The sequence below is a fragment of the Pseudophryne corroboree genome, chromosome 6 (genome assembly GCF_028390025.1).
Source record: "Pseudophryne corroboree isolate aPseCor3 chromosome 6, aPseCor3.hap2, whole genome shotgun sequence".
Lineage (NCBI taxonomy): Eukaryota > Metazoa > Chordata > Amphibia > Anura > Myobatrachidae > Pseudophryne > Pseudophryne corroboree.
In genome coordinates this window covers 764,776,163-764,803,430 of record NC_086449.1, presented here as the reverse complement: position 1 = coordinate 764,803,430, position 27,268 = coordinate 764,776,163, and the positions used below count along the sequence as shown (strand labels likewise).

At 36.5% G+C, this 27,268-nt stretch overlaps 2 protein-coding genes and 2 pseudogenes across 18 annotated transcripts in view; all 4 read left to right on the top strand.

Moving 5' to 3' along the window:
- Positions 1-27,268, top strand: part of LOC134933410 (protocadherin gamma-C5-like) — a 688,451-nt gene that overhangs the window by 399,917 nt on the left and 261,266 nt on the right. The window contains exon 1 of one of the 17 annotated variants that reach the window (XM_063928565.1): positions 20,620-23,224. The exons of the other annotated variants lie outside the window; for them this stretch is intronic. Within the exon in view, the coding sequence (XP_063784635.1) occupies positions 20,777-23,224 (2,448 nt within the window). The 5' untranslated portion in view covers positions 20,620-20,776. Of the gene's footprint in view, positions 1-20,619; positions 23,225-27,268 lie in introns of those variants that run through there. 17 annotated transcript variants of the gene reach the window in all.
- LOC134933905 (protocadherin gamma-C5-like) lies at positions 1,556-7,866 on the top strand (annotated as a pseudogene).
- On the top strand, positions 8,637-11,123 carry LOC134933904 (protocadherin gamma-C5-like). Its single transcript, XM_063929460.1, has one exon. The coding sequence runs from the start codon at positions 8,637-8,639 to the stop codon at positions 11,121-11,123; it is 2,487 nt and encodes an 828-aa protein (XP_063785530.1).
- On the top strand, positions 15,661-18,034 carry LOC134935683 (protocadherin gamma-C5-like; annotated as a pseudogene).

Below are 27,268 nucleotides of genomic sequence, written 5' to 3'. Positions count from 1 at the left end.
TAGGCAAAATCCGCCACTGCTTACAATACATCATCCAGGTCTTTGAATAACAGTTTCAGTTAGTATGACGTAAGCAATCCTGGGTGTCCGTGTTCCCCAGCAGTATGTCAGCCCACTTCGGCTGCTCTCTTACTCCTCCACAATGAGTTTCTGCCTGAGCCTGTGTTCCTCAAAGAATGGATGCCGACGCCACAGCACTGCAGCAGTAGGTAGGGAAGGGCGGGTGGGCAGTGTGTAGCGACACGCCGGATGTCACATGACACGTGACGTCGGGGTCAGAGGCTCAGACTGCCTCAGAGCAGGACTGCTGGGTCTAAAAATTAAATTACCGCAGCTGCTGGAAGCGCCGCTGGACTATTCCATGTGCGGGCCGGGCGGCGCGGCGGCAGTCTACTTAAAATCATTTTAAGTGTAAATAATTAAAAGCATTATGCTGGTGCCCTCCACACCTTAGGGCCCCTCAAAGCCTTGGGGCCCTGTACGGGGGTACCCTTTGTACCCCCCTGTCGCCGGGCCTGATTAGGACACACAGATTTAGATTAGGTGGAATACGACAATACCAACTATATGTTTTCTTAAACTTGTTTATGAATCTTTAAACTTTTTGTTACTAAGATTTAGATTTATAACATACTTGTTAATATTTAAGCTCTTGCCTCTTAGAGGGGACAGCCTGGTGGGATGTGTGGGTTTTACATCATTCTGACTCCACCCATACTATGAAAAGCTGTGATTTCTGGTATTGAAAACAGCAACAGGGTCATAATCATATGTACCAATCAGACTTACAACCTAAGGCCACAAAGAAAACCCACTTCACTCTGGAAGGGGGATGTAGCGAGTGGTATGTGGAACACCCACATTTAAGGAGAGCCATCAAAATTCCAGTATTTCCTGGATATTCTGGGAGAGTAGGTAAGTATTTTTTGTGCTTTCAATATTTGACATGACTTTGCACTTGGCAGAACTCATGGCTAAATACTGAATACCTATTTCAGTTATATTTAAATTCCTTCACAATACTTTGAAACATTTGAAATAAGTGTGTGTTTGCATACTTTCAAACTCAGAGTAACAGTTTGCAGAGTTTGTCCCATTGCCCATTGCCCCAACATTCTGGACTTTCTCAGGACTACCAGAACTGTTTTGAGGAGTGTCTTGCTTGGTAACACCAGCAGGATCAGCACACATCTATCACTGGTGCACATTGCAAAAGGCAAACATTTTAGGGGCTGGACACCAGCCCCTAAAATAGGACAATGGGACCATGTGCTATTATCACCAGCACACAGCCTCTTTGCAAGGCTGACAATGTTGGGCAGTATGCTATGTGGTTGCATGTTATATTATTTATTATCAGTTATCTATATAGCACACACATATTCTGCAGCACTTTCCAAAGAACATTTGACCGTTCACATCAGTCCCTGCCCCTATCTTATGTACACGCATACATATTCACACTAGGGTTAATTTTGTTGGGAGCCAATTAACCTACCAGTATATTTTTTATTATGGGAAGAAGCCAGAGACCCTGGAGGAAACCCATGCAAGTATGGGGAGAATATACAAACTCCACTCAGTTATGGCCATGGTGGGACTTGAACCCATGACCTCATTACTGTGAGGCAGTAATGCTAACCATTAGACCATCCATGCTGCCCATACTGCTATATTGTAATAGTGTACATCTCTATATTGTACTGCACATGTGGCAGAATGTTCTGAAATTATTAAATATATCTGGAGAAATGAATTATCTATGATCATTTACATAACAATAGTTTAATAAAATACAAAGATAAGAATTGAACACAGTGTTAATGAATAACAACAGCGATTTGCAGAATGCCTTGCCTTTCATGTTGGCAAATGCTTTGTAAAATGCTCATCTCAGAAAGAGTACAAAGGTCATGTCCAACCTAATATGACTATAGGATCACACCCTTCATTAATTTAAAGGTTACAATACATGCCATGATAAATAAAGAATGCTGTTCGAGCAGCATAACTTACCATTGGCTGGGGCAAACGTTTGAACATCAATACACACCAACATTATTGACCTTATAGCCATGCTATTGCATAAAACAATATGCAACTGTGCAAAAAAGGAACATAACATAATAAAATAGCCTTTATGCTGCTTTCTTTAAGTTTGTAAATTACAGGTAATGATTAGTTTGAACATATATTAAACTCAGTTGTTTACAGTAATTTATTTTTTAAACTGAACAACTGTATCAAAGCAATATAATACATACATTTAAATATATAAAATATCTGTATGGCTATCTGCTGAATAAAATATCTATTCTGTTCACTTACTGAATATGAAATTGCTACTGTAGACCAGAAGGAGGCAGCATTGTCATCCAATCTGTCTATTCAGCTATAATAGTGGATAAGCTTACATCAGTCCTGTACTCTCCTCCCCCTGGCTCAGTGAATCACCCTCCCATAACCCTCCCATCTTTCCTCGCACACAAAGAAGAGCTGCTGCTTGGATAAGAACCCTGTGGATGTTTATTTGTTATGGATGGATGAAAGAATTAATTAATACGTGTCATGTTTCGGGGATAATACGGGATCTATATGACATCAAATATTAAGAAAAATATTTAAGATATGGCGACAGAATCTGTTCTAAGTATTGGAAATGGCAAGTAGTGTTTTCCTTTCTCCTTTGTAGCTGGGGCTGGGTCTCTGGGCAGATTCATTATTCTATTGCTGAGGAGTCTGAGCCAGGGACATTGGTAGGAAATGTAGCTCAGGATCTGGGTATAAAACGTGCAGATCTCTCTCAGCGCAGGTTACATTTAACATCTGAAAATGATCACAAATATTTTGCTGTAAATAAGGCAAATGGAGGTTTGATTGTGAATAGCAGGATTGATAGAGAGACCCTGTGTGGTTCTAGTCTGAGCTGTTTACTGCATTTGGAGGCAGCTGCTGAAAATCCTTTGGAGCTTTTTAGTCTAGAAATAGAGATTCTGGATATTAATGATAACTCCCCGACTTTCTTATCTAATAATCGCACTATTGAGATTACAGAAGTGTTTACAAATCCTGGTGCTGAATTTGCCTTAGAGCTTGCAAAAGATTTTGATGTTGGTGAAAATGGTGTCAGTCAGTATACATTAAATACAAATCCTTATTTTTCATTGTCTGTGAAGACTCATAAGGATGGAACTCTCATTCCTCAGCTTATATTAGAAAAGACATTAGACAGAGAAGATAAACAAGAGCATAATCTGATTCTCACAGCTACTGATGGTGGGGACCCGGCCAGATCAGGGTCCTATCACATAATAATACATGTATTAGATATTAATGATAATACACCAGTCTGTAATCAATTGGTTATTGGAAAATCTCCCTTTAAAAACTGTCCTAATAACATTGAATGCGACAGATCTGGATGATGGTGCAAATGGGGAAATTCAGTTTTATTTTGATGATCATACCTTTGAATCTGCCAGAAAATTATTTGTGTTGAACAAAGACAGTGGAAAGATTTACAGTAATGGGATTGTGGATTTTGAAGAATCAAATTTTTATGAATTATCTATTAAGGCAGTAGACAAAGGAATTCCCAAACTGCAAGGTAAATGTCTAGTACATGTAGAAATAGAAGATGTAAATGACAATTCCCCAGAAATTACATTTACTACAGTGACAAATGACATTCCAGAAAATGCACCACTAGGAACTGTTGTTGGATTTATTAATGTGAGAGACAAGGATTCTGGAAAGAACGGAGAAATACAGCTGGATATGTCACCTAATCTGCCTTTTAAAATCAGACAAAATAAGAATCGTTACTCACTGGTCACAGATGGGAATTTGGACAGAGAGAAAATATCCCAATACACTATTGAGCTGACTGCCTCTGATTTAGGGTCTCCTCCTCTGTACAGTAAGACAACTGTTATTCTCAGTGTCTCAGATATTAATGATAATGCACCGACATTTACACAGTCTACTTATAATGCTTTTATTAAGGAGAACAGTGACCCAGGTACTCTCCTATGTACAGTATCTGCTATAGATCTAGATGAGGGTGATAACTCTGATCTGGTTTACTATATAGCTGAGAGCCAGATAGATGGTTCCTTCTGTATCTTCTTATGTTTACATTAATTCTAATAATGGTAATATATATGCTCAGCGTTCCTTTGACTATGAGCACATCCAGGTTTTACAAATCAGCTTAAAAGTGGAAGATTCTGGATCTCCAAAGTTATTTTGTACTGTCCCTGTTTTTATATTCATTTTGGATACAAATGACAACTCCCCCACTTTGCTGTATCCAGAATACTCTGAGGATCTCATTGTACAAGAAAGGATTCCAAAATCTACAACTGCTGGTTATTTGGTGACAAAACTCTCTGCCGTGGATCTGGACTCTGGTCACAATGCCTGGTTAGTCTTTAGTCTCATTGATGCTGCCAATTCCTTGTTGTTTCATGTGTCTAAGTATACAGGAGAGGTCAGAACTGTACGAGGATTTCAGGACACAGAAAATACAGAGCAACAACTTCTCATCTCTATCAGTGACCATGGGAATCCTCCTTTATCAGCGACAGTCACTGTACTTATTACTATAGCAGATAAGGTTGTAGTAGAAACCCGCAAATCTGGGAATTTTATCACTAATTCCAAACCCCCATTAGATATGACTTTGTATTTAATCATTTCCCTAGTGGCCATCAGCTTAGTGTCACTGGTTACATTCATTATATTACTGGTGAGATGTCTGAGGAAAGAAAGTTATGATTACAGCAGCAGCTGCTGCTTTCTTAGTGGATCCCAATCCAAACCCTACACAGATCAGTATCAGCCCGCTCTTTACCTGAACACAGATGGAACCTTAAAGTACATGGAGGTCAGGATGGTCCCTCCAGGGATCCAAGGACAATGTTACCAAACTAACTTTCCCCCAGCCCCCGAACAGCAATATTTCAGTTATATGAAGTCTCTGGATTTTCACCAAATTAAAGATTTGGCTAAAGGCAGCGAAAATCTTTCAGATATGAGCTGCACAAATGACCCAGACAAGGTGAGTTATATTAGATATTTCATTTATTTCTTTTCTCATTACGTTCGAAGTAAATTAAATATACTTAATTTGTAATTGGATTTATATGTAATGGGAAATGCATATTATTACTATCATGATTACTTTTACTTACAATCTTAGTTCTTAGATCTTGAGTAGCCCATGTGCTGTACAGTAAGGAATTGATCAACGTCAAACATTGCCTACTTTTAATTACATTATTTTGAGAAATACAGTATTTTGTATTTCCTGTAACACTTTAGCTAAAACATATTTTTATACTTTTGTTAAATTTTAGAAATAAGCATAATATAAATGTGGTTTCAATGTATTATTTATTTGCCAGTAGCTCCTGCACATTATGCCTTTATTTTAGGAAGAGGATTTTACAGGTCTGCGGAATCACCTTAGCAAAGAAAGTAGGTGTTCATAGTCTTAGGGTGAATTCAATACTTTCCTGTATACCCTTGGCCTGTTTATCCATATGCCGGATTCGCACAAAAGTGCTCGCTTCCCTACGGGATAGCAAACAATTTTGTGCATGGTTCAGCTGCCATAAAGTGTGGCAGCTGCCATGCAGATTTGGCCAGGCAAAGGGATTCCCCATCAATTGAATTTCCCTATTAAAGACTTCCCATTCTTGTTTACTCAATATAATGAATATTATCGTTGTTATATCAAAACTGCAAAAACGCAACTGAGCAACCTGTAAAAATGTGACTAAGTTTTTTGTACTATATAATTTCCATTTTGCGTGGTTTAAAAACTTCCTGGTAAACTTTGGAATTGAGTAGATTCTACTCCATGTACTTTATATTAGAACTAGTCCAATTTACAGCAGAGTGGTGCCATATGTAATATTAAGGAATTACAATTAAGTAGATTTGACCTCTACACAACATTGGTGATATATGACTCTATCTATATCAACCATCTTTTCTGTTTGCTGATTCAGAACTCCTCACACAACTTTGGCATGCACCCCTGGAAAAGGGACAGAGCCTCTCTAGAAAGGGGGTTTGACCTCATAGCACCCATGTTTTCATCATTGTGGAGACATGTCCAGCACTATTGGAGATGTTGAGCAGTCCCCCATGCTCTCCCTGCACTGAGAATAGATGCTGTGCACATAAATCATCACCTAACAGTGCTTTCCCCCAACTCTCTCCTAGGGGACACTGCGGCTCACCGGTTGGACAGTGGGACAGTTGCAGAAAAATCGGACTGCCCCACTGATAGCAAGACTGTTGGGAGAATTGCTCTATCATATAGAGTAAAGGAGGAGGTTGTAACAGCTAATTTCCATGTGTGTGCATAGCTTTTATGGAAGTTCCTCTTTAAAGCTCTTTCGAATACTGTAGCTGTGGATGGCTTGCCAAGTGCTTGTGTACAGAGGTGCTGCAGGTAAAACCAACAAAAACTCTATAGAGTAGAAATGTTCAAACCAAGAAGTCAAAACAAATTTTGGAAAAAGTTAGAGAAAGTTCTTTAAAAGACGTTCATTCTTATTGTGCTTAATGCCCTTGGAGCATGCTCAAGTAGGTATAATATGTTCTTTATTTGTTAAATGTCTTGTGCATTATACATTCATTCAGTACATTTGACAAAAAAATTGTAGTTTGTGTAGCATTGGGACAGTTAATTTAGTATGAGGTGGAATAAACTGATTCCAAATCACAGGAAAACAATTAACATGTATAATGCCATAGATTGTCCTGTTTTAGCAAATTTAGAAATTGCTAAAATAGTTTTGCCATCTCTACTAGGAATTGTCTAAAATTGAGATAACATACATGGGTGTTTAAGAAAGTATTATCCAAAACAGGGCATCCTTTTAACATTTTAACTCTTTGGCCATCTTCTTACTGTCGCTGAACATAATGCAATTACATAGCCGGTGTATGATGCCAGTCCAGGACATGATGATGGCCTCTTACTGGCTAACTAACTATCTGTAGTTAATGGAAACATAAATACTTTCTCTATGATCATATAATATTATTTGATCCTTCTCCAACAAGAACATAGCAGCCCCAATTCAAGTACCAAAAGTATTTTATAAACCTCTAATGTCTTTTGTTTAGTTTTGTTTTATTACTTTTGAGTTTTTGTAATTATTTTTGAAATATTTTGTTTTCTAAAATATATTTGCTAATTTGGATCATAATAATAAATTGAAATTAGAACATTTAAGGTACAGTATATCATAAATATGTTTTTACAAGTTAGTAGGCACATTGTGTCTTCTGCTCTGCCTGTCTCAGCAGTGATGTCACACAAATGGCACTGCAATAACAAAATAACTTTATTTCCTCCAGCCACTGACAATAAAACTACAGCCCAAAGTTTCTAATTAGAATTTAGATGTCCAGCCTGTCCAGATGCCCCTTACCTTTTCAGATGCCTTTAGCATTTGCCTAAACTGCCTTAGTACATAATATGCAACATACTTTAAAACAATGAATACATGACTTTGTGTCTATTTTTTTTTTTTTCATTTCTTAAGGCATAAATCTATACTCTGTTTTGTCAGAATATTGCAGGTTATTAAAATTATCTGGAAAGTTATAATGTCCTTATTATTATACTGTATACATAAAATAAATCTCAGGTTTGGTTAAATTATTATTTTTTTTATCTTTAGATATAATGGATGATATACTCAAATAGTGGCAATGATTTTATTTTGATATAAAGAAAGCCTTATTTTTATGATTCTGTCTTTCAAACAGTTTCAAGAACTTTTTACCAATAATTTCAGTTATATTGTAAAAAACAGTATAGAACTTTCCTACACAAAATAGCATCAACATCTTTTAGCTAATTAAATAAGTTTCACCCTCATTACTACTGCATTAGCGGTTTGTAAATAGATAATTACATTGCCTATAGAAGAATATTAAAAAAACAGAAAAGATGGAAAGAATTTTTTCTAAAATAATGCTGGTCTAGAGCCTAATTATTATGTTGAAAACCAGTAACACATAATATGATAAAAAATTAATGGTGCATAATATATAAGGATAGAAAGGAAAGGACTGGAACATTTATAAAAGGTTGTGACAAGGTTCATAGGAGACCGGAGTATTTAATACAAATAAGTCAGTCTCTAGAACAAGCACACACACCAGATGCTTTTAAATGTAAACACAAAAGTAAAGTATTTAAATTAAACTTTCTTAGAATAATCAAAGATAATAATTAGTGTAGGTTAAACTATTATTAGGATGGTGGAAAATGCACTCATTAGTTATGTGTTTGATTGTTCTTGCTAAATATGTCACTACTGACCAGAAGAGGACAAACTTGTCATCCATTTCATTAATTCAGCTATAGCAGTGGATCTGCTCATATACGCTCCACACTCTCCTCCCCCTGGCTCAGTGAATCACCCTCCCATTTTTCCTCTCACACAAAGAGCTGCTGCTCTGATAAGAACCCTGTGGATGTTTTATTTCTATGGATGGATTTATTCTTGGGGAGGATGGAAGACTGAATATATAACCTACATGCATTTTGGATAATAAAGGATCTACTGTATATGATATCAAATATCAAGGAAATCATTTAAGATATGGACATCAGAGGCTGTTTTCGGTGTTGGAAATGGCAAGTAGTGTTTTCCTTTCTGCTCTGTAGCTGGGGCTGGGTCTCTGGGCAGATTCATTACTCGATTGCTGAGGAAGCTGAGCCAGGGACATTGGTTGGAAATGTAGCTCAGGATCTGGGTATAAAACGTGCAGATCTCTCTCAGCGTAGGTTACATTTAACATCTGAAAAATTCCAAAGGTATTTTACTATAAATAGGGAAAATGGAGGATTAACTGTGAATAGCAGGATTGATAGAGAGACCCTGTGTGGTTCTAGACTGATTTGTTTGCTGAATTTGGAAGCAGCTGCTGAAAATCCTTTCCAGATTATGAATTTAGAATTAGAGATTCTTGATATAAATGATAACTCTCCGACTTTCTTATCTAAAAATCGCACTATTGAGATTACAGAATTATTAGCAAATCCTGGTGCTCGATTTGCCTTAGAGATTGCAAAGGATTTAGATTTTGGTGATAATGGTGTCAGTCAGTATACATTAAATACAAATCCTTATTTTTCTTTATCTGTAAAGACTCACAAGGATGGAACTCTGATTCCTCAGCTGATATTAGAGAAGACTTTAGATAGGGAAGAAAAACAAGAACATAATCTGATTCTCACAGCTACTGATGGTGGGGAGCCGGCCAGATCAGGGTCCTGTCACATAACAATACATGTAATAGATATTAATGATAATGCTCCGATTTTTAATCAATCAGTTTATAAAATCAGTGTAAAGGAAAATCTCCCTTTAAAAACTGTTCTATTAACATTAAATGCAACAGATCTGGATGATGGTGCAAATGGGGAAATTCAGTTTTACTTTGATGATCATACATTTGAATCTGCCAGAGAGTTGTTTACTTTGAATGAAGGCAGTGGAGAGATTTACAGTAATGGGATTGTGGATTTTGAAGAATTAAATTTTTATGAATTATCTATTAAGGCAGTAGACAAAGGAATTCCCAAACTGGAAGGGAACTGTTTAGTTCATGTAGAAATAGAAGATGTAAATGACAATTCCCCTGAAATTACATTTACCACAGTGACAAATGACATTCCAGAAAATGCACCACTAGGAACTGTTGTTGGATTTATTAATGTGAGAGACAAGGATTCTGGAAAGAATGGAGAAATACAGCTGGATATGTCACTTAATCTGCCTTTTAAAATCAGACAAAATAAAAACCGTTACTCATTGGTCACAGATGGGAATCTGGACAGAGAGAAAATATCCAAATACACTATTGAGATGACAGCAGTTGATTTAGGGTCTCCTCCTCTGTATAGTAAGACAACTGTTATTCTCAGTGTCTCAGATATTAATGATAATGCACCGTCTTTTACACAGTCTACTTATAATGCTTTTATTAAGGAGAACAGTGACCCAGGTACTCTCCTGTGTACAGTATCTGCTATAGATCTAGATGAGGGTGATAACTCTGATCTGGTTTACTCTATAGCTGAGAGCCAGGTAGATGGCTCCTCTATATCTTCTTATGTTTACATTAATTCTAATAATGGTAATATATATGCTCAGCGTTCCTTTGACTATGAGCACATTCAGGTTTTAGAAATCATTATAAAAGTGGAAGATTCTGGATCTCCAAAGTTATTTTCCAATGTCCCTGTCTTTATATTCATTTTGGATACAAATGACAACTCTCCCACTTTGCTGTATCCAGAACACTCTGAGGATCTCATTGTACAAGAGAGGATTCCAAAATCTACAACTGCTGGTTATTTGGTGACAAAACTCTCTGCCGTGGATCTGGACTCTGGTCACAATGCCTGGTTAGTCTTTAGTCTCATTGATGCTGCCAATTCCTTGTATCATGTGTCTAAGTATACAGGAGAGGTCAGAACTGTACGAGGATTTCAGAACACTGAAAGTACAGAGCAACAACTACTCATCTCTATCAGTGACCATGGGAATCCTCCTTTATCAGCGACAGTCACTGTACTTATTACTATAGCAGATGAGGTTGTAGCAGAACCCCCCAAATCTGGTAATTTTATCACTAATTCCAAACCCCCATCAGATATGACTTTGTATTTAATTATTTCCCTAGTGGCCATCAGCTTAGTGTCACTGGTTACATTCATTATATTACTGGTGAGATGTCTGAGGAAAGAAAGTTATGATTACAGCAGCAGCTGCTGCTTTCTTAGTGGGTCCCAATCCAAACCCTACACAGATCAGTATCAGCCGGCTCTTTACCTGAACACGGATGGCACTTTAAAGTACATGGAGGTCAGGATGGTCCCTCCAGGCACACAAGGACAATGTTACCAGACTAACTTTCCCCCAGCCCCTGAACAGCAAGATTTCAGTTATATGAAGTCTCTGGATTTTCACCAGACTAAAGATTTGTCTAAATGCAGCAATAATCCCTCTGATATGAGCTGCATGAATGACCCAGGCAAGGTGAGTTATATTAAAACTTTTAATCCTTTGTTTCTTCATTAAGTTTTAAGAAAATTAAATATACTTAATTTGTCATTTGAATTATATGTAATGGGAAATGCATATTACTACTATAATCAGTACTTTTACTAATAATCTTATAGTTGCACTTAGTAGTTCTTGTGTAGTTCATGTGCTGCACAGTAATGAATTGAATGATTTCCTACTTTTATTTACGTTATTTTGAGAAATACATGAAAAAGATACGTACTTAACTCTTTATTTTATGTAACACTTTTTCTTAAACATATTTTTTTTACTTTAGTTAAATTTAAAAAATGAATATAATATAAATGCAGTTCCAATGTATTATTTATTTGCCTGTAGCTCTTGCACAATATAGCTTTGGTGTCTGTTGAATCTCTGTAGCAAAAAAAAGTAATACTGAGCAGAAATGGTAAATCCAGGCATTCGTAATCTTAGGGGCGAATTCAATACTTTGTGAAGGATGCAAATTGCTTTTTCCATGATGTTTAAACTCACTACCCTATGGGATAGCATACACTTTTGTTGTACATTATCAGGGTTATATCAAAACTGCAAAAATGCATCTGAGCAGTCTGTACTACTTTTTTGTACTGTATAAGTTCCATTTTGCATGGTTAAAAAACTAACTTGCAAACTTTGAAATTGAGCAGATTCAACTATATGTACTTTATATTAGAACTAGTGCCCTAATTTACAGCATACTGGTACCATATGTAATATTTAGGAATTATATATAATGCAGCTTTAATATACTGTAACAAGAACTTGAACTGACCTTTGCCTCAACATTGGTGATACTGTTTATGACTCTATACCAACAAAACTTTTCTGTTTGCTGATTCTTCACTCCTCACACACCTTTGGCGCGTGCTTTTAAAAAAGGGACAGAGCCTCCTCTAGAAAGGGTGGGTAGTCTCACAGCACCCATGTTTACATCACTGTGGAAGCATGCCCAGCACTATTGGAGATGTTGGGCAGCCCCCCAAGCTCTCCCTGGACCCAAATTAGATGTCGTGTGCATCGCACATCATCATCTGACAGTGCTGACCCTAACTCACCCCTATGGGACACTGCAGCATGCGTTTTGGACAGTTGCAGAAAAATGGGACTGTCCCACTGAAAGAAGGACAATTCGGAGATATACTCTATCACATGGAGGAGTGGATTGTAGTAGCTAATCTCCATGTGTTTGCATACCTTTGATCCATTGTAACTCCTCTTCTGGAGGCAAATAGTCATTCATTGTCAAGTATGGAGAAAATCATGGAAATGTTCCATTCTTTCTTTAATATTTTGAGGTATATAGAACTCTTACATTTAAAACACAGTAAAATATAAACCCATTAGTATTCATTTTTCAAAGTTTAAGCTTCTTGTGCATGTTGTACTATTTGCTACATCCTGTACTGTGTTTAGAACATGCAGAATTCTAATTAGTTTAGGCAAAGTCTCACTACTGTATATCTATGTTCTTTCATTTTATTGTAAGTAATATTCAACACACTATACTTTAAAAAAAAGTATTTGAATACTTCTATGTCTGATATAGTTATTTTTATAGTAGCTACAGTATGGAAATATTTTAAGAACATAGATTTGTTGATACAAACCTTAATGTAGAACAGTTGTAGACAACATGTACGCTCCTGACCAGATCCCATACAAATCTTCTTATTTTTCACTGTGCTTCCACCATAGAATCACAGTTATATGAATCTGAAAGTCTGCTCTTGCAGTACAGATGTGTCCACTAACATCTAGTCACCTTGCACATTAAACAGCCCTTCTGGTCATGCTATTCCGTGGCTTAACTCGGTAGCACCGAGCATCTTTAAGTGCAATTTTTTTTCATTAAAATTCGTCTTATTCACAAATCGGTATGAATATCACACACAATTAACTTATGCTGATTAAAATGATAGGCTGCATGCCTACGTTCTGTGTATGACCATGGCTGTATCTGCATATGAAATAGTACACTACAGTGTTTTTCTAGAAAACAAAGTATAAATTTTCAAACCATATTGAACAAGTCAAAACAATTTTTTTTAAAAGTTAGAGAAAGTTCTTAAACTTTCTCAATGTTAAAAGACGCTCATTCTGATTATGCTTAATGCCCTTGAAGCATGCTCAAAGAGGTAAAATATGGTCTTTATTTTTTAAATGTCCTTGAATTGTGCATTATACATTTGTTCAGTACATTTGAAAAAATAATTTGCAGTTCGTATAGCACTTACAGAAACATAGAATTTGACAGCAGATAAGAACTACTTGGCCCATCTAGTCTGCCCCTTTTTTATCCTTTAGGTAATCTTAACCCTTTTTGAACCTTAATTCTTTGTAAGGATATTCATATGCCTATCCTAAGCATGGCACAGTTAATTTAGTATGAGGTGGAAACTGGGCAGTATGGATGGTGTAATGGTTAGCATTATTGCCTCACAGCACTGAGGTCATGGGTTCAATTCTGACCATGGCCCTAACTGTGTGGAGTTTGTATATTCTCCCCATACTTGCATGAGTTTCCTCCGGGTACTCTGGTTTCCTCCCACAATCCAAAAATATACAGGTAGGTTAATTGGCTCCAACAAAATTAACCCTAGTATGAATGTGTGTGCATGTACATGTGATAGTGAATAAAGATTGTAAGCTCCGCTGGGGCAGGGACTGATGTGAATGCCAAATATTCTCTGTAAAGCTCTGCTGACTATGTGTGCGCTATATAAATAACTGGTAATAAATAAATAAATAAATAAATAACAAACCAAGTTCAAATCTGATCTTATATCATATAATCATTCTGCTTGAAGAAAATATGCAGCTCCAGTATGGGTACACGTAGTATTTTATAAGCCTCTATAAATATATCACAAAGCCTACTATTTGGCTTTGTTTTATTATTTTTAAGTTTTCCAAATTATTTTTGAAATATTTAGTTGTCTAATATGGATTTGCTTATGTGGACCATGAACATAAATTGTTATTGGAATACTTAAGGTATAGCATAAATATATATTTACAAGTCATTAGGCATATCAGTAGTTTTCACTGTTATTTTATACAATGCATTAAAAATGATCATTAAAACTGAGACATCTTTTTAATGTGCATCAAAAGGAGAAAATGTTTATCTACCTTTCTACTTAAGAGCATTTAGCATCTGCCATTTCCCATAAGTGCACCTCTGTGTCCAGCTACCTGCAATATCATTTGTACAGTACTTTGACTAAGCACAACTTCATTGTGCTTGAGTAAAAACATATATAATTACTGCATCATTATATACATTGTTATACAGTACTTAATATGCAACAAACTTTAAAACAATATGAATACTTGCTTGCATTGCTATGTGTATGGATTTCTTAAGGTATAAATCTATATTCTGGTCGGTCGGAATATTACAGGTTATTAAAAATGTCTGAAAACTGATAATGTCATTCTTAGTATATACTGTACACAACACTATTTTACTATTACTGTATTGTCCTGATTTTTCAGTATGAGTTCATTATTTAACAAATCAAGACCAATGCAAAAATTAAATCTCATGTTTGGTTACATTTTCATCTCTAGATATAATGGATGCTGTTCTCAAACAGTCGCATGGATTTTATATTGGTATGAAAAAAAATAATTTTATAATTCTGTCTTTCAAATAGTTTAAAGAACTTTTTTCCAATATTTTTTAGTGATATTGAAAAAAAAGAACATAATTTTCCTAAAATTGCAGAAAAAAACCCATCAACACCTCTAAGCTAAATAAATTATTTTCACCCTCATTACAGAATAATATTGTAAAAATAGAAATGATGCAAAGAAAGGATACACAATTGTGCTGGGTCTACAGCAAACACATTTTGCAAAAAAAAAAAAAAAACCTTTGCACAAAATATGATTAAAAATGATGGTGTTTAATATTTAAGGATAGAAGGAAAGGCACAACACAACATGACCAAAACATTTATAAAATGTAGCTACAAGGTTCAGGGGAGGAGAGAGTACTTAAGTCAGACTCAAGAATAAGGGGACACAGCATTAGCAAATTTTATTTTAATAAAAGAATAGTAGGTGTCTCACAGAATCAGATGATTTAAATGTGAAAATTTAAGTAAAGGATTTAAATTAATCTTTCTTGGGATAATCAGAGGTCTCTTGAGAGATGAACTAGTGCAGGTTAAACTTATATGAGTATGATAGAAAAAAATAAAGGGGTTCATTAGTTACTGAATATATTTCATTGTGCTTGCTGAATATAAAGTTATCACTGTTGACCAGGAGAGGGCAGACTTGTCATCCATTTGATCAATTTAACAATAGCAGTGAATCTGCTCATAAAAGCTCCATACTCTCCTCCCCCTGGCTCAGTGAATCACCCTCCCATTTTTCCTCTTACACAAAGAAGAGCTACTGCTCCAATGAGAGCCTGTGGATGTTTTATATCTATGGATGGATTAATGTTTTGAGGGGATGGAAAACTAAATACATCACCTACATGCATTTTGGATAATACAGTATCTATATGACAACAAATATTAAGGATATTTAAGATATGGACATCAGAGGCTCCTTTCAGTGTTGGAAATGGCAAGTGGTGTTTTCCTTTCTCCTTTGTAGCTGGGGCTGGGTCTCTGGGCAGCTTCATTATTCTATTACTGAGGAGTCTGAGCCAGGGACATTGGTAGGAAATGTAGCTCAGGATCTGGGTATAAAACGTGCAGATTTCTCTCAGCGCAGGTTACATTTAACATCTGAAAAATACCAAAGGTATTTTACTATAAGTAGGGAAAATGGAGGTTTAACTGTGAATAGCAGGATTGATAGAGAGACCCTGTGTGGTTCTAGACTGAGCTGTTTGCTGAAATTGGAGGCAGCTGCTGAAAATCCTTTCCAGATTATGAATTTAGAAATAGAGATTCTGGATATAAATGATAACTCTCCGACTTTCTTATTTAAAAATCGCACTATTGAGATTACAGAATTATTTGCAAATCCTGGTGCACAATTTGCCTTAGAGATTGCAAAGGATTTAGATGTTGGTGAAAATGGTATCAGTCAGTATGCATTAAATACAAATCCTTATTTTTCATTGTCTGTAAAGACACGTCAGGATGGAACTCTCATTCCTCAGCTGATATTAGAGAAGACATTAGACAGGGAAGATAAACAAGAGCATAATCTGATTCTCACAGCTACTGATGGTGGGGAGCCAACCAGATCAGGGACCTGTCACATAATAATACATGTATTAGATATTAATGATAATGCACTGATATTTAATCAATCAGTTTATAAAATTAGCGCAAAGGAAAATCTCCCTTTAAAAACTGTTCTGTTAACATTAAATGCAAAAGATCTGGATGATGGTGCAAATGGGGAAATTAAGTTTTATTTTGATGATCATACATCTGATTCTGCCAGAGAGTTGTTTGCTTTGAATGAAGACAGTGGAGAGATTTATAGTAATGGGATTGTGGATTTTGAAGAATCAAATATTTATGAATTATCTATTAAGGCAGTAGACAAAGGAATTCCCAAACTGGAAGGGAACTGCTTAGTTCATGTAGAAATAGAAAATGTAAATGACAATTCCCCAGAATTTACATTTACCACAGTGATAAATGAAATTCCAGAAAATGCTCCACTAGGAACTGTTGTTGGATTTGTTAATGTGAGAGACAATGATTCTGGAAAGAATGGAGAGATACAGCTGGATATGTCAACTAATCTGCCTTTTAAAATCAGACCTATAAAAACCATTACTCATTGGTCACAGATGGGAATCTGGACAGAGAGAAAATATCCCAATACACTATTGAGCTGACTTCCTCTGATTTAGGGTCCCCTCCTCTGTACAGTAAGACAACTGTTATTCTCAGTGTCTCAGATATTAATGATAATGCACCAACATTTACACAGTCTACTTATAATGCTTTTATTAAGGAGAACAGTGATCCAGGCACTTTCCTATGTACAGTATCTGCTATAGATCTTGATGAGGGTGATAACTCTGATCTGGTTTACTCTATAGCTGAGATCCAGATTGATGGTTCCTCTGTATCTTCTTATGTTTACATTAATTCTAATAATGGAAATATATATGCTCAGCGTTCCTTTGACTATGAGCACATTCAGGTTTTACAAATTATTATAAAAGTGGAAGATTCTGGATCTCCAAAATTATTTTCCACTATCCCTGTCTTTGTATTCATTTTGGATACAAATGACAATTCCCCCACCTTGCTGTATCCAGAACACTCTGAGGATCTCATTGTACAAGAGAGGATTCCAAAATCTACAAGTGCTGGTTATTTGGTGACAAAACTCTCTGCCGTGGATCTGGACTCTGGTCACAATGCCTGGTTAGTCTTTAGTCTCATTGACGCTACCAATTCCTTGTTGTTTCACGTGTCTAAGTATACAGGAGAGGTTAGAACTGTACGAGGATTTCAGGACACTGAATATATAGAGCAACAACTTCTCATCTCTATCAGTGACCATGGGAATCTTCCTTTATCAGCGACAGTCACTGTACTTATTACTATAGCAGATGAGGTTGTAGTAGAAACACAGAGATCCAGTAATTTTATCACTAATTCCAAACCCCCATCAGATATGACTTTATATTTAATCATTTCCCTAGTGGCCATCAGCTTAGTGTCACTGGTTACATTCATTATATTATTGGTGAGATGTCTGAGGAAAGAAAGTTATGATTACAGCAGCAGCTGCTGCTTTCTTAGTGGGTCCCAATCCAAATCCTACACAGATCAGTATCAGCCGGCTCTTTACCTGAACACAGATAGGACCTTAAAGTACATGGAGGTCAGGATGGTCCCTCCAGGGACCCAAGGACAATGTTACTAGACTAACTTTCCCCCAGCACCTGAACAGCAAGATTTCAGTTATATGAAGTCTCAGAGTTTTCCTCAGTTTAAAGATGTGGCTGAAGGCAGTGATAATTCCTCAGATATGAATGTAAGTTTTTATTTCTTATTTTCCTGTCTTTCTTCTTTTATTCCTCTACAAATTATATATGGGATGTTTAATTTTAAGGTTGGTGCATGTGTATGTGACATGAAGTTCATATTACTATTATCATGACTATTTTTACTAATAATTGTGTTTGCATTTAGTTATGTGTAAATAGTTCATGTGTTGTACAGTAATGAATTGATGAAGAAACATTTCCTATTTTTAATTATATTATTTTGAAAAACATATTCAAGTATTTCCTTTTCTTTTTTGTAAACCTTTTACTAAAACTAAACTTTTTTTAACTTAAGTATTAACGAGAAAAGAATAGTTTGGCAGATGTAGTATTAATTTATGATTTAATTTGCTTGTATCACCTACACATTAACTTTTGTTGTAGTATTGTCTGTTTTTAATTTGTTAATACCCTTGAATTTTGTATTAGACATTCATTCAGCATGTTTGACAAAAAAAATTGCCATTGGTATTTCGCTTTGAACAGTAAAATTCAACTTTCAATGTAAATTATGGTTAGGCAGGAACAAACTGTCCCCAAATTACAGAAAAAACATTAACAAGTTTCCCATTTGACTAAATTTCTAAATTGCTAAAACAGTTTGACACCTCTACTAGTTAGTCTTCTTTCCAAATTAGATAATGTAGGATTGTTCAAGAACTGTTTATCCAAAATCTGGCATCCTTTTGTCAATATATGTCTTTGATCGTTTTCTTTATGCGTCTGAACATAGCATATTCATAAAGTCTATGTATGGGGCTAGTCCATGACATGATGATGATAGTGTTTTACTGACTTGACTAGCTGTCTGTAGCTTATTCTGTACTACTGCTAGATCTATGGAAACACATCATGCTGGCATTCTGCTCATATTATGTTATCTGATCCTTCACCATTAAGAGAATGTGCAGCCTTTTCTGCGTACAAGCGATTATTTGGAATCCTTAAAAAACACACTATTTTTTGGCTTTGTTTTTATGTTTTTAGAATCTCTTAAATATTTAATTCCTAAACATTCAGTTGTTTAATGTATATTTGTATATTTGGACCATGATAATATATTTAAATGGGAATGCTTAAGGTTTTGCATAATTATGGTTTTACAAATCTTTTGGCATATGAGTCGTTTACCCTGTTATTTTGTATAGGGAATAAAAAAGTTATCAGTATACTTGGGAAATATTTAATCGCAGTATAAATCAATAATATGTGACTATCTTTATACTCAAGTGCCAGCATTATCTGTCAGCTTCCCAAAAGTGAACCTAAAGTATGTACTCAGCTACCTGTACTATACATTTATCCTTTGAATGAGTGCAATACCAATGTTCTTGACTAACATCCTATGTTATTACTACATAATTATCTATTTACATTGTTATATATTATTTACCATGCAACATACTTTAGATCAATACTAATGTATACTTCCATGTAAGGATGGACACCGACCATCGATGATTCCTAGTCATCAATGGTAAGTGCCCGATGTAGAGTGCTTTTGCCATTAATGGGAGAGAACCAAATGGTTTTCATCAATGGCACAGCATAAACAAATTTTTTTTTTCAAGGTGCAGGGACACGGAGCATAGCTCCACCCCAACACCTGTAATTTCCCACCCCCATTATTTGATTGGTCTGTGGCCCAGACATCACCTTTCAGTGGTGGCCATCGAGTGGCGCAAACCATCAATGGTTCGCCATAGATGGTTAATGTACCATTTATGGTTATCACCAATGGTGTCATGATGGCAAATATTGATGGCCAGCCCACCAATGGCCATCCCTGCTTTCATGTATATTGGTATGTATTACATATGGCATAAACCTATATGATACTGTGTCAGGCTATTACAGACTTACTAAAAAGTATCTGAAATATTATAAATAACTTCTTATTACATACATAACACTATTTAACTGTAATTATCTGTTGTTTTTTAGTGTAAGTTTATAACTACGTAAATTTGGACTGATTCATCAATTAATTTTCCAGTGGTAATTGCCTAGGTATGGGTGATGTTCTTAAACAGTGGTATGGATTTTATTTTGGTAAAGCAGAAAAAAAACTGAATTTCTTGTCAATATTTTATAAAATATAATTATACTGTATATCACCAGGAGGAGAGAGTCACATACTTGCTCAAGAGGACACAATGGTACAAAGTTATAATTTCTCAAAATAATAGTAGATGAATCATACAAACTGCCAGATATTTTAATGGTAAAAATAAAGCAATGGAATTCAAATTAAACCTGCTTGGGATAATCAGTGGTATGTTCTGAGATAAAATAGTGCATATTAAGCTGTTTATGAGAATATTGGAGAAAAATTAAAATGGATCCAATAGTTATATATTTGTGCTTGCTGAACATGAAATTATAACTATTGACCAGAAGAGGGCAGTCTTGTCATCCAATCATTTATTTTAGCTATAGCAGTAAATATTCTCACATAAGCCACACACTCTCCTCCCCCTGGCTCAGTGAATCACCCTCCCATCTTTCCTCTCACAAAGAAGAGCTGCTGCTCCAACGAGAACCCTGTGGATGTTTTATTCCTATGGATGGATTAATTTTTTTTTGTGGGGATGGAAGATTGAATACATAACCTATATGCATTTTGGATAATGCAGGATCTATTGGACACCAATTTAAAAGAAAACTAATTTAAGATATGGACAACAGAGGCTGCTTTCAGTGTTGGAAATGGCAAGTAGTGTTTTCCTTTCTCCTTTGTAGCTGGGGCTGGGTCTCTGGGCAGATTCATTATTCTATTGCTGAGGAGTCTGAGCCAGGGACATTGGTAGGAAATGTAGCTCAGGATCTGGGTATAAAACGTGCAGATCTCTCTCAGCGCAGGTTACATTTGACATCTGAAAATGATCACAAATATTTTGCTGTAAATAAGGCAAATGGAGGTCTGATTGTGAATAGCAGGATTGATAGAGAGACCCTTTGTGGTTCTAGTCTGAGCTGTTTGCTGCATTTGGAGGCAGCTGCTGAAAATCCTTTGGAGCTTTTCAGTCTAGAAATAGAGATTCTGGATATAAATGATAACTCCCCGACTTTCTTATCTAATAATCGCACTATTGAAATTACAGAATTATTAGCAAATGCTGGTACATGGTTTACCATAGAAATTGCAGAGGATTTAGATATTGGTGATAATGGTGTCAGTCAGTATACATTAAATACAAATCCTTATTTTTCTTTATCTGTGAAAACTCGTAAGGACGGAACTCTCATTCCTCAGCTGATATTAGAGAAGACATTAGACAGAGAAGAAAAACAAGAGCATAATCTGATTCTCACAGCTACTGATGGTGGGGAGCCGGCCAGATCAGGGTCCTGTCACATAACAATACATGTATTAGATATTAATGATAATGCACCTGTGTTTAACCAATCAGTTTATAAAATCAGTGTAAAGGAAAATCTCCCTTTAAAAACTGTTCTGTTAACATTAAATGCAACAGATCTGGATGATGGTGCAAATGGGGAAATTCAGTTTTACTTTGATGACTACACATATAAATCTGCCAGAAAATTATTTGCTTTAAATGAAGACAGCGGAGAGATTTATAGTAATGGGATTGTGGATTTTGAAGAATTAAATTTTTATGAATTATCTATTAAGGCAGTAGACAAAGGAGTTCCCAAACTGGAAGGAAACTGCTTAATTCATGTAGAAATAGAAGATGTAAATGATAATTCCCCAGAAATTACATTTACCACAGTGACAAATGAAATTCCAGAAAATGCACCACTAGGAACTGTTGTCGGATTTATTAATGTAAGAGACAAGGATTCTGGAAAGAATGGAGAAATACAGCTGGATATGTCAACTAATCTGCCTTTTAAAATCAGGCAAAATAAAAAACGTTACTCACTGGTCACAGATGGGAATCTGGACAGAGAGAAAATATCCCAATACACTATTGAGCTGACAGCCTCTGATTTAGGGTCTCCTCCTCTGTACAGTAAGACAACTGTTATTCTCAGTGTCTCAGATATTAATGATAATGCACCGACATTTACACAGTCTACTTATAATGCTTTTATTAAGGAGAACAGTGACCCAGGTACTCTCCTATGTACAGTATCTGCTATAGATCTAGATGAGGGTGATAACTCTGATCTGGTTTATTCTATAACTGAGAGCCAGATAGATGGTTCCTCTGTGTCTTCTTATGTTTACATTAACTCTAATAATGGTAATATATATGCTCAGCGTTCCTTTGACTATGAGCACATCCAGGTTTTACAATTCACTGTAAGAGTAGAAGATTCTGGATCTCCAAAGTTATTTTCTTCTGTCCCTGTCTTTATATTCATTTTGGATACAAATGACAACTCCCCCACCTTGCTGTATCCAGAACACTCTGAGGATCTCATTGTACAAGAGAGGATTCCAAAATCTACAAGTGCTGGTTATTTGGTGACAAAACTCTCTGCCATGGATCTGGACTCTGGTCACAATGCCTGGTTAGTCTTTAGTCTCATTGACGCTGCCAATTCCTTGTTGTATCACGTGTCTAAGTATACAGGAGAGATCAGAACTGTACGAGGATTTCAGGACACAGAAAGTACAGAGCAACAACTTCTCATCTCTATGAGTGACCATGGGAATCCTCCTTTATCAGCGACAGTCACTGTACTTATTAATATAGCAGATGAGCTTGTAGTAGAAACACCCAAATCTGGTAATTTTATCACTAATTCCAAACCCCCATCAGATATGACTTTGTATTTAATTATTTCCCTAGTGGCCATCAGCTTAGTGTCACTGGTTACATTCATTATATTACTGGTGAGATGTCTGAGGAAAGAAAGTTATGATTACAGCAGCAGCTGCTGCTTTCTTAGTGGGTCCCAATCCAAACCCTACACAGATCAGTATCAGCCGGCTCTTTACCTGAACACAGACGGAACCTTAAAGTACATGGAGGTCAGGATGGTTCCTACAGGCACCCAAGGACAATGTTACCAGACAAACTTTCCCCCAGCCCCCGAACAGCAAGATTTCCGTTATATGAAGTCTCTGGATTTTTCCCAATTTAAAGATTTGGCTAAAGGCAGCGAAAATTCCTCAGATATGAGCTGCATGAATGACCAAGACAAGGTGAGTTATAACTTTCCATCCTACATTGTCCTCATTAATTTGGAATCAGGGAGCAGAATGTATTTTTATATATGTTGAATTAACTGGCATGTTGCTTTTTGAAAGCCAAAGTTGTTTATGGATTGCATTCTATATTGACCTTTCGTGATTATATTGAGCATACAATGATGTTAAATTAATTTTAAATTGATCTTCCAATGTAAATAAACTATTTATAAATAGAAAAGTGTGTAGGTAAAGTTATGGATGTCTCAATAAGTAAGAAAACCAATGTCTGAAGCACTATAAGTGGTACCGAATGTTCTTTTTGTTTGTCAACTTAATATCCACTGTGGGGGTTGTATACGAGTTCACAGACTTTTCTGTAATATAAATATTCCTATTTTTCTCATTGTGACAACAGACCCAGTTAACTGGATTCCTTCCTCCTTCATCTTAAATCTTGTTTTTGAGCTGAATTTATGTTCCAGGAAAGTGAGAGTGTCTCTTTTTAAAATGTAATAATTAATGTTAATATTTTATTTTAATTGGTTTCTTGAGAATTTAATCTTGAAGCCTCCAAATTTGCATCATCACATTTGTTACGGTGTAATAGTTAAAACATAAATATTCCATTTGTTCTTTTTATTCTTTCTTTGAAGTAATAAGTATTGGTGTATTTTGTGCAATTTGCATTTTGCATCTTAAAAATTATAATGTAAAGGGATATTTACTATATTGCATCATTATTTTTTATGTAACAGCACAGTTATGTTCTCCTCTCCTGTAGTGTGCGATGTTTTCACAGCATTAGCTACCCATTACAGCAATAGGAATTTGATGCGTTTTTCCTAAATTAATGGCTTATTAGCAATTTTTTTTCATGGAAATTATACAGTAAAATGTAATTATATATATTGGCCTGATTCATGTTTGTAAGTAAATCAAAATGCAAGCAAATGGACTAAACCATGTTGCACTGCAGGTCGGGATGATGTAACATGTGCAGAGAGATTAGATTTGGGTGGGTTGTTTCTGTGCAGGGTAAATACTGGCTGCTTTGGTATATTGCCCACAAATACTGTGCTGCTTTATTTTTACACTGCAATTTAGATTTTAGTTTGAACACACCACACCCAAATCTCTCTCTCTGCACATGTTACATCTGCCCCATATGCAATGCAACATGGTTCTGTCTAGTAGCTTACTTTTTTGCTTTACTTACTAATATGATTTAGGCCCAATGTGTTGAGAAGAAAGCAATGTTATCCTTTATCATTTATATGCAGTTTCAGCATATTTAATAAGGTCACATGAAAGCACTGTATATAGTGATCTAGCAATAAGAGTAACAGCTTAACAACTGCAGTGGGCACAGGGGTACAGAAGCATACTGCTGCAAGCTTGATATATGTATAACACATACTATGTTTGCAACCACAGAAGTATTGGGACAGGTTATAAAGAAATTATTAGAGCAATTTCAAGGACATTTCTACACAACCAGAATTCAAAGCAAAAATGTCTCTAATATCTACATAGCACTGGTGGTGCTGCATGACTTTGTGGCCCCAGTTTACATTTTGCTTTTAGGCCCATGGTTCATTAGCTGTACAGTGACTGCTTACCTACTAATGTAGCCAGCTACATCTTTGCCGCAATGTGACTAATGCATCCATGATCACACAATACATTTGCTATGGATTGCCGGTGGGACGATTCGCATGTGCCGCTAGTGTGCACATGCGTAGTGGCAAACTAGTCCCACCTGTGAATAGTCAGGGGCTCGGTGAGGGCTGCTTCATCTGCATCTACTGTGTTTACATGAACTCAAGACTTTCCTGTTTACTCAAGCATTTCCATAATTGTCCCTTTAAAACTCCATGCTCTCTGTATTTTATGAAAAACTTTTATGTTATCATAGTTTCTGTACTGTATTATGTAAATTCTGTTAAGTGCCTTGAGTCCTATTCAATAACGAGCACTATATAAATAAATAAAAATATTATTATTATTATTATTATTACATTTTACTGTGCTTACTATATATCATACTATTCACTGAAATCATTTTTCCAATGCTTCAGTGGGAATAAGACCGTTCACTAGATATTCATCCATACTACACATGTGGAGAAAAATTGTGAATTAAAGTTATCTGGGGGTATATTCAGTGTAAATAAATAATTAATTAACACAGCACAAGTGGTGTTATGTAAACATACAGTGGGATGTGATGGCGTACTGGGCAAAACCATGAAAAAACATCCAAGATCGGCAGGCATCCCGCACCTCTGGCAAACTCAGATGCCATTAAGGGGGTAATTCAGAGTTGATCGTAGAAGTGCTAAATTTAGCACATCTATGATCATTTACTCTGACATGCGGGGGGGACACCTACAGTAGCATGGGGCTAGTCCACCCCGCATATCAGGCCCCCCCCCCCGCACAAGTAAATAAGCGGCGATGCTTTTCTACTTGGCAAGTAGCTCCTTACCTGCGCAGCTCCTACGCACTGGCAGGGAGCTACTTGTCGCATCCTGGGTCGCAGCAGCTGCATGTGACATCACACAGCTGCCGCACCTGCCCCCGCATGGTCCAGGCACACTTGCGTTGCCCAGAGCGAGACCCCAAAACGGCGGCCAAACCAGCCCACCCCCTCCTGCCCAGCGAACTCCTCTGCCTGTCAGTAAGGCAGAGGCAATCACTGGGCTGAGATGCCGATAGCATCTCTGGCATGCACATGCGCACTGCGGCGCATGCGCAGTTCAGACCTGATCGCCCGCTGTGCGAAAATGCACAGCAGCGATCAGGTCTGAATTAGCCCCTAAATCCGCCCGATAGTCTCTACTTACTGAATGGTACATGTAGTTGTTAGTTTCTGTGTAATCTGAAATCAAGTAGGTTTGAAAACTATAAGTACATTAGGTAGAACTAGAAATGGTCTTCTAAAGAGGAATGAACAGCTATGTATAATACAATAATTATTGTAAATTAGAATATTTAAATATTGTTAAATATGGTACTAAAGTATAAAGAAGTGTGAACATATTGAAACACATACAATTTGTAACCCCACTTTCTTTTGGGATTTGAACATTTGTCACTCCTATGCACCTGGCTTCGGTCATACATAAGTTATGAATACCTATCAATTTAAGTTGTTTTTAAATTCCTACACAATATGTTGAAGCAATATTGTTAATTATTGTGTGTTGTTTGTGTCTCATACTTTCCAATACACAAACTGAACTGTACATACCATACTTATTTAGGGGTCCATGAACAAAATGGATATAAGGGGTTTTTGATATGATATGTACTCTAGGGATTTTCTCTGTTTGCAGCCTGCTAGCAGTAAATGCAGACTAGAATATTGCACTGCCATAGACACCTATCATAACATTAAAGCTGGGTACGCGCTTGCTCAATCCTCAGTGTTTGACTTTGCACTTAACAGTTTGTCTGACATGGGACAAGAGTGTACCCTCCACCGACTGAACCATACACCTGATCCTGGTCACCTGTCAGGCTCCTGGTGTTTAAACATCCTTTAAAACCTGGATACCTGACAGACGACCAGTCAACCAATTTACAGTACAAGTGTGTAGGCTGCTGAGACCAAATCAGGTGACCAATCTCCAGTATCAACAGCCCTGCATACCATCAGTATGGTGGTGCTATGGAATCCAGAGAGATCCTGGCACCATCTGTTGATGTTGGGGGACCTGGCTTGATGTGGCAGTAGGCTTATTGTTGGTGATAGCAGGCACAGAGATGGCCTAGATCCTTGAAGATTCATTCCCTGCCAGTCAGTAGTGCATAGTTTGGCAGCATGCTTGCTATGGTGACATTTAACATTTTTTTAATTTAAGATGCCAGATCACCATACAGTATCATCACCCTGCCCCTTGTGCCAGCTAATTTTATCCAGCACAAGGCAGTATGTGTCAGTTATATGGCAGAAGAAGAGTGAGAAAGAGCTCCTGAGGATAGGGGATGCAGGAGGAAGTCCTAGTGGATGGTGGCCATGTAAAATAGGCTGCCACCCCCAGGTGAAAAACA

Bases quoted from the DNA above. Each gene is read 5' to 3' on its own strand.
- LOC134933904 (XM_063929460.1), top strand. From the start codon at position 8,637: ATGGACATCAGAGGCTGTTTTCGGTGTTGGAAATGGCAAGTAGTGTTT.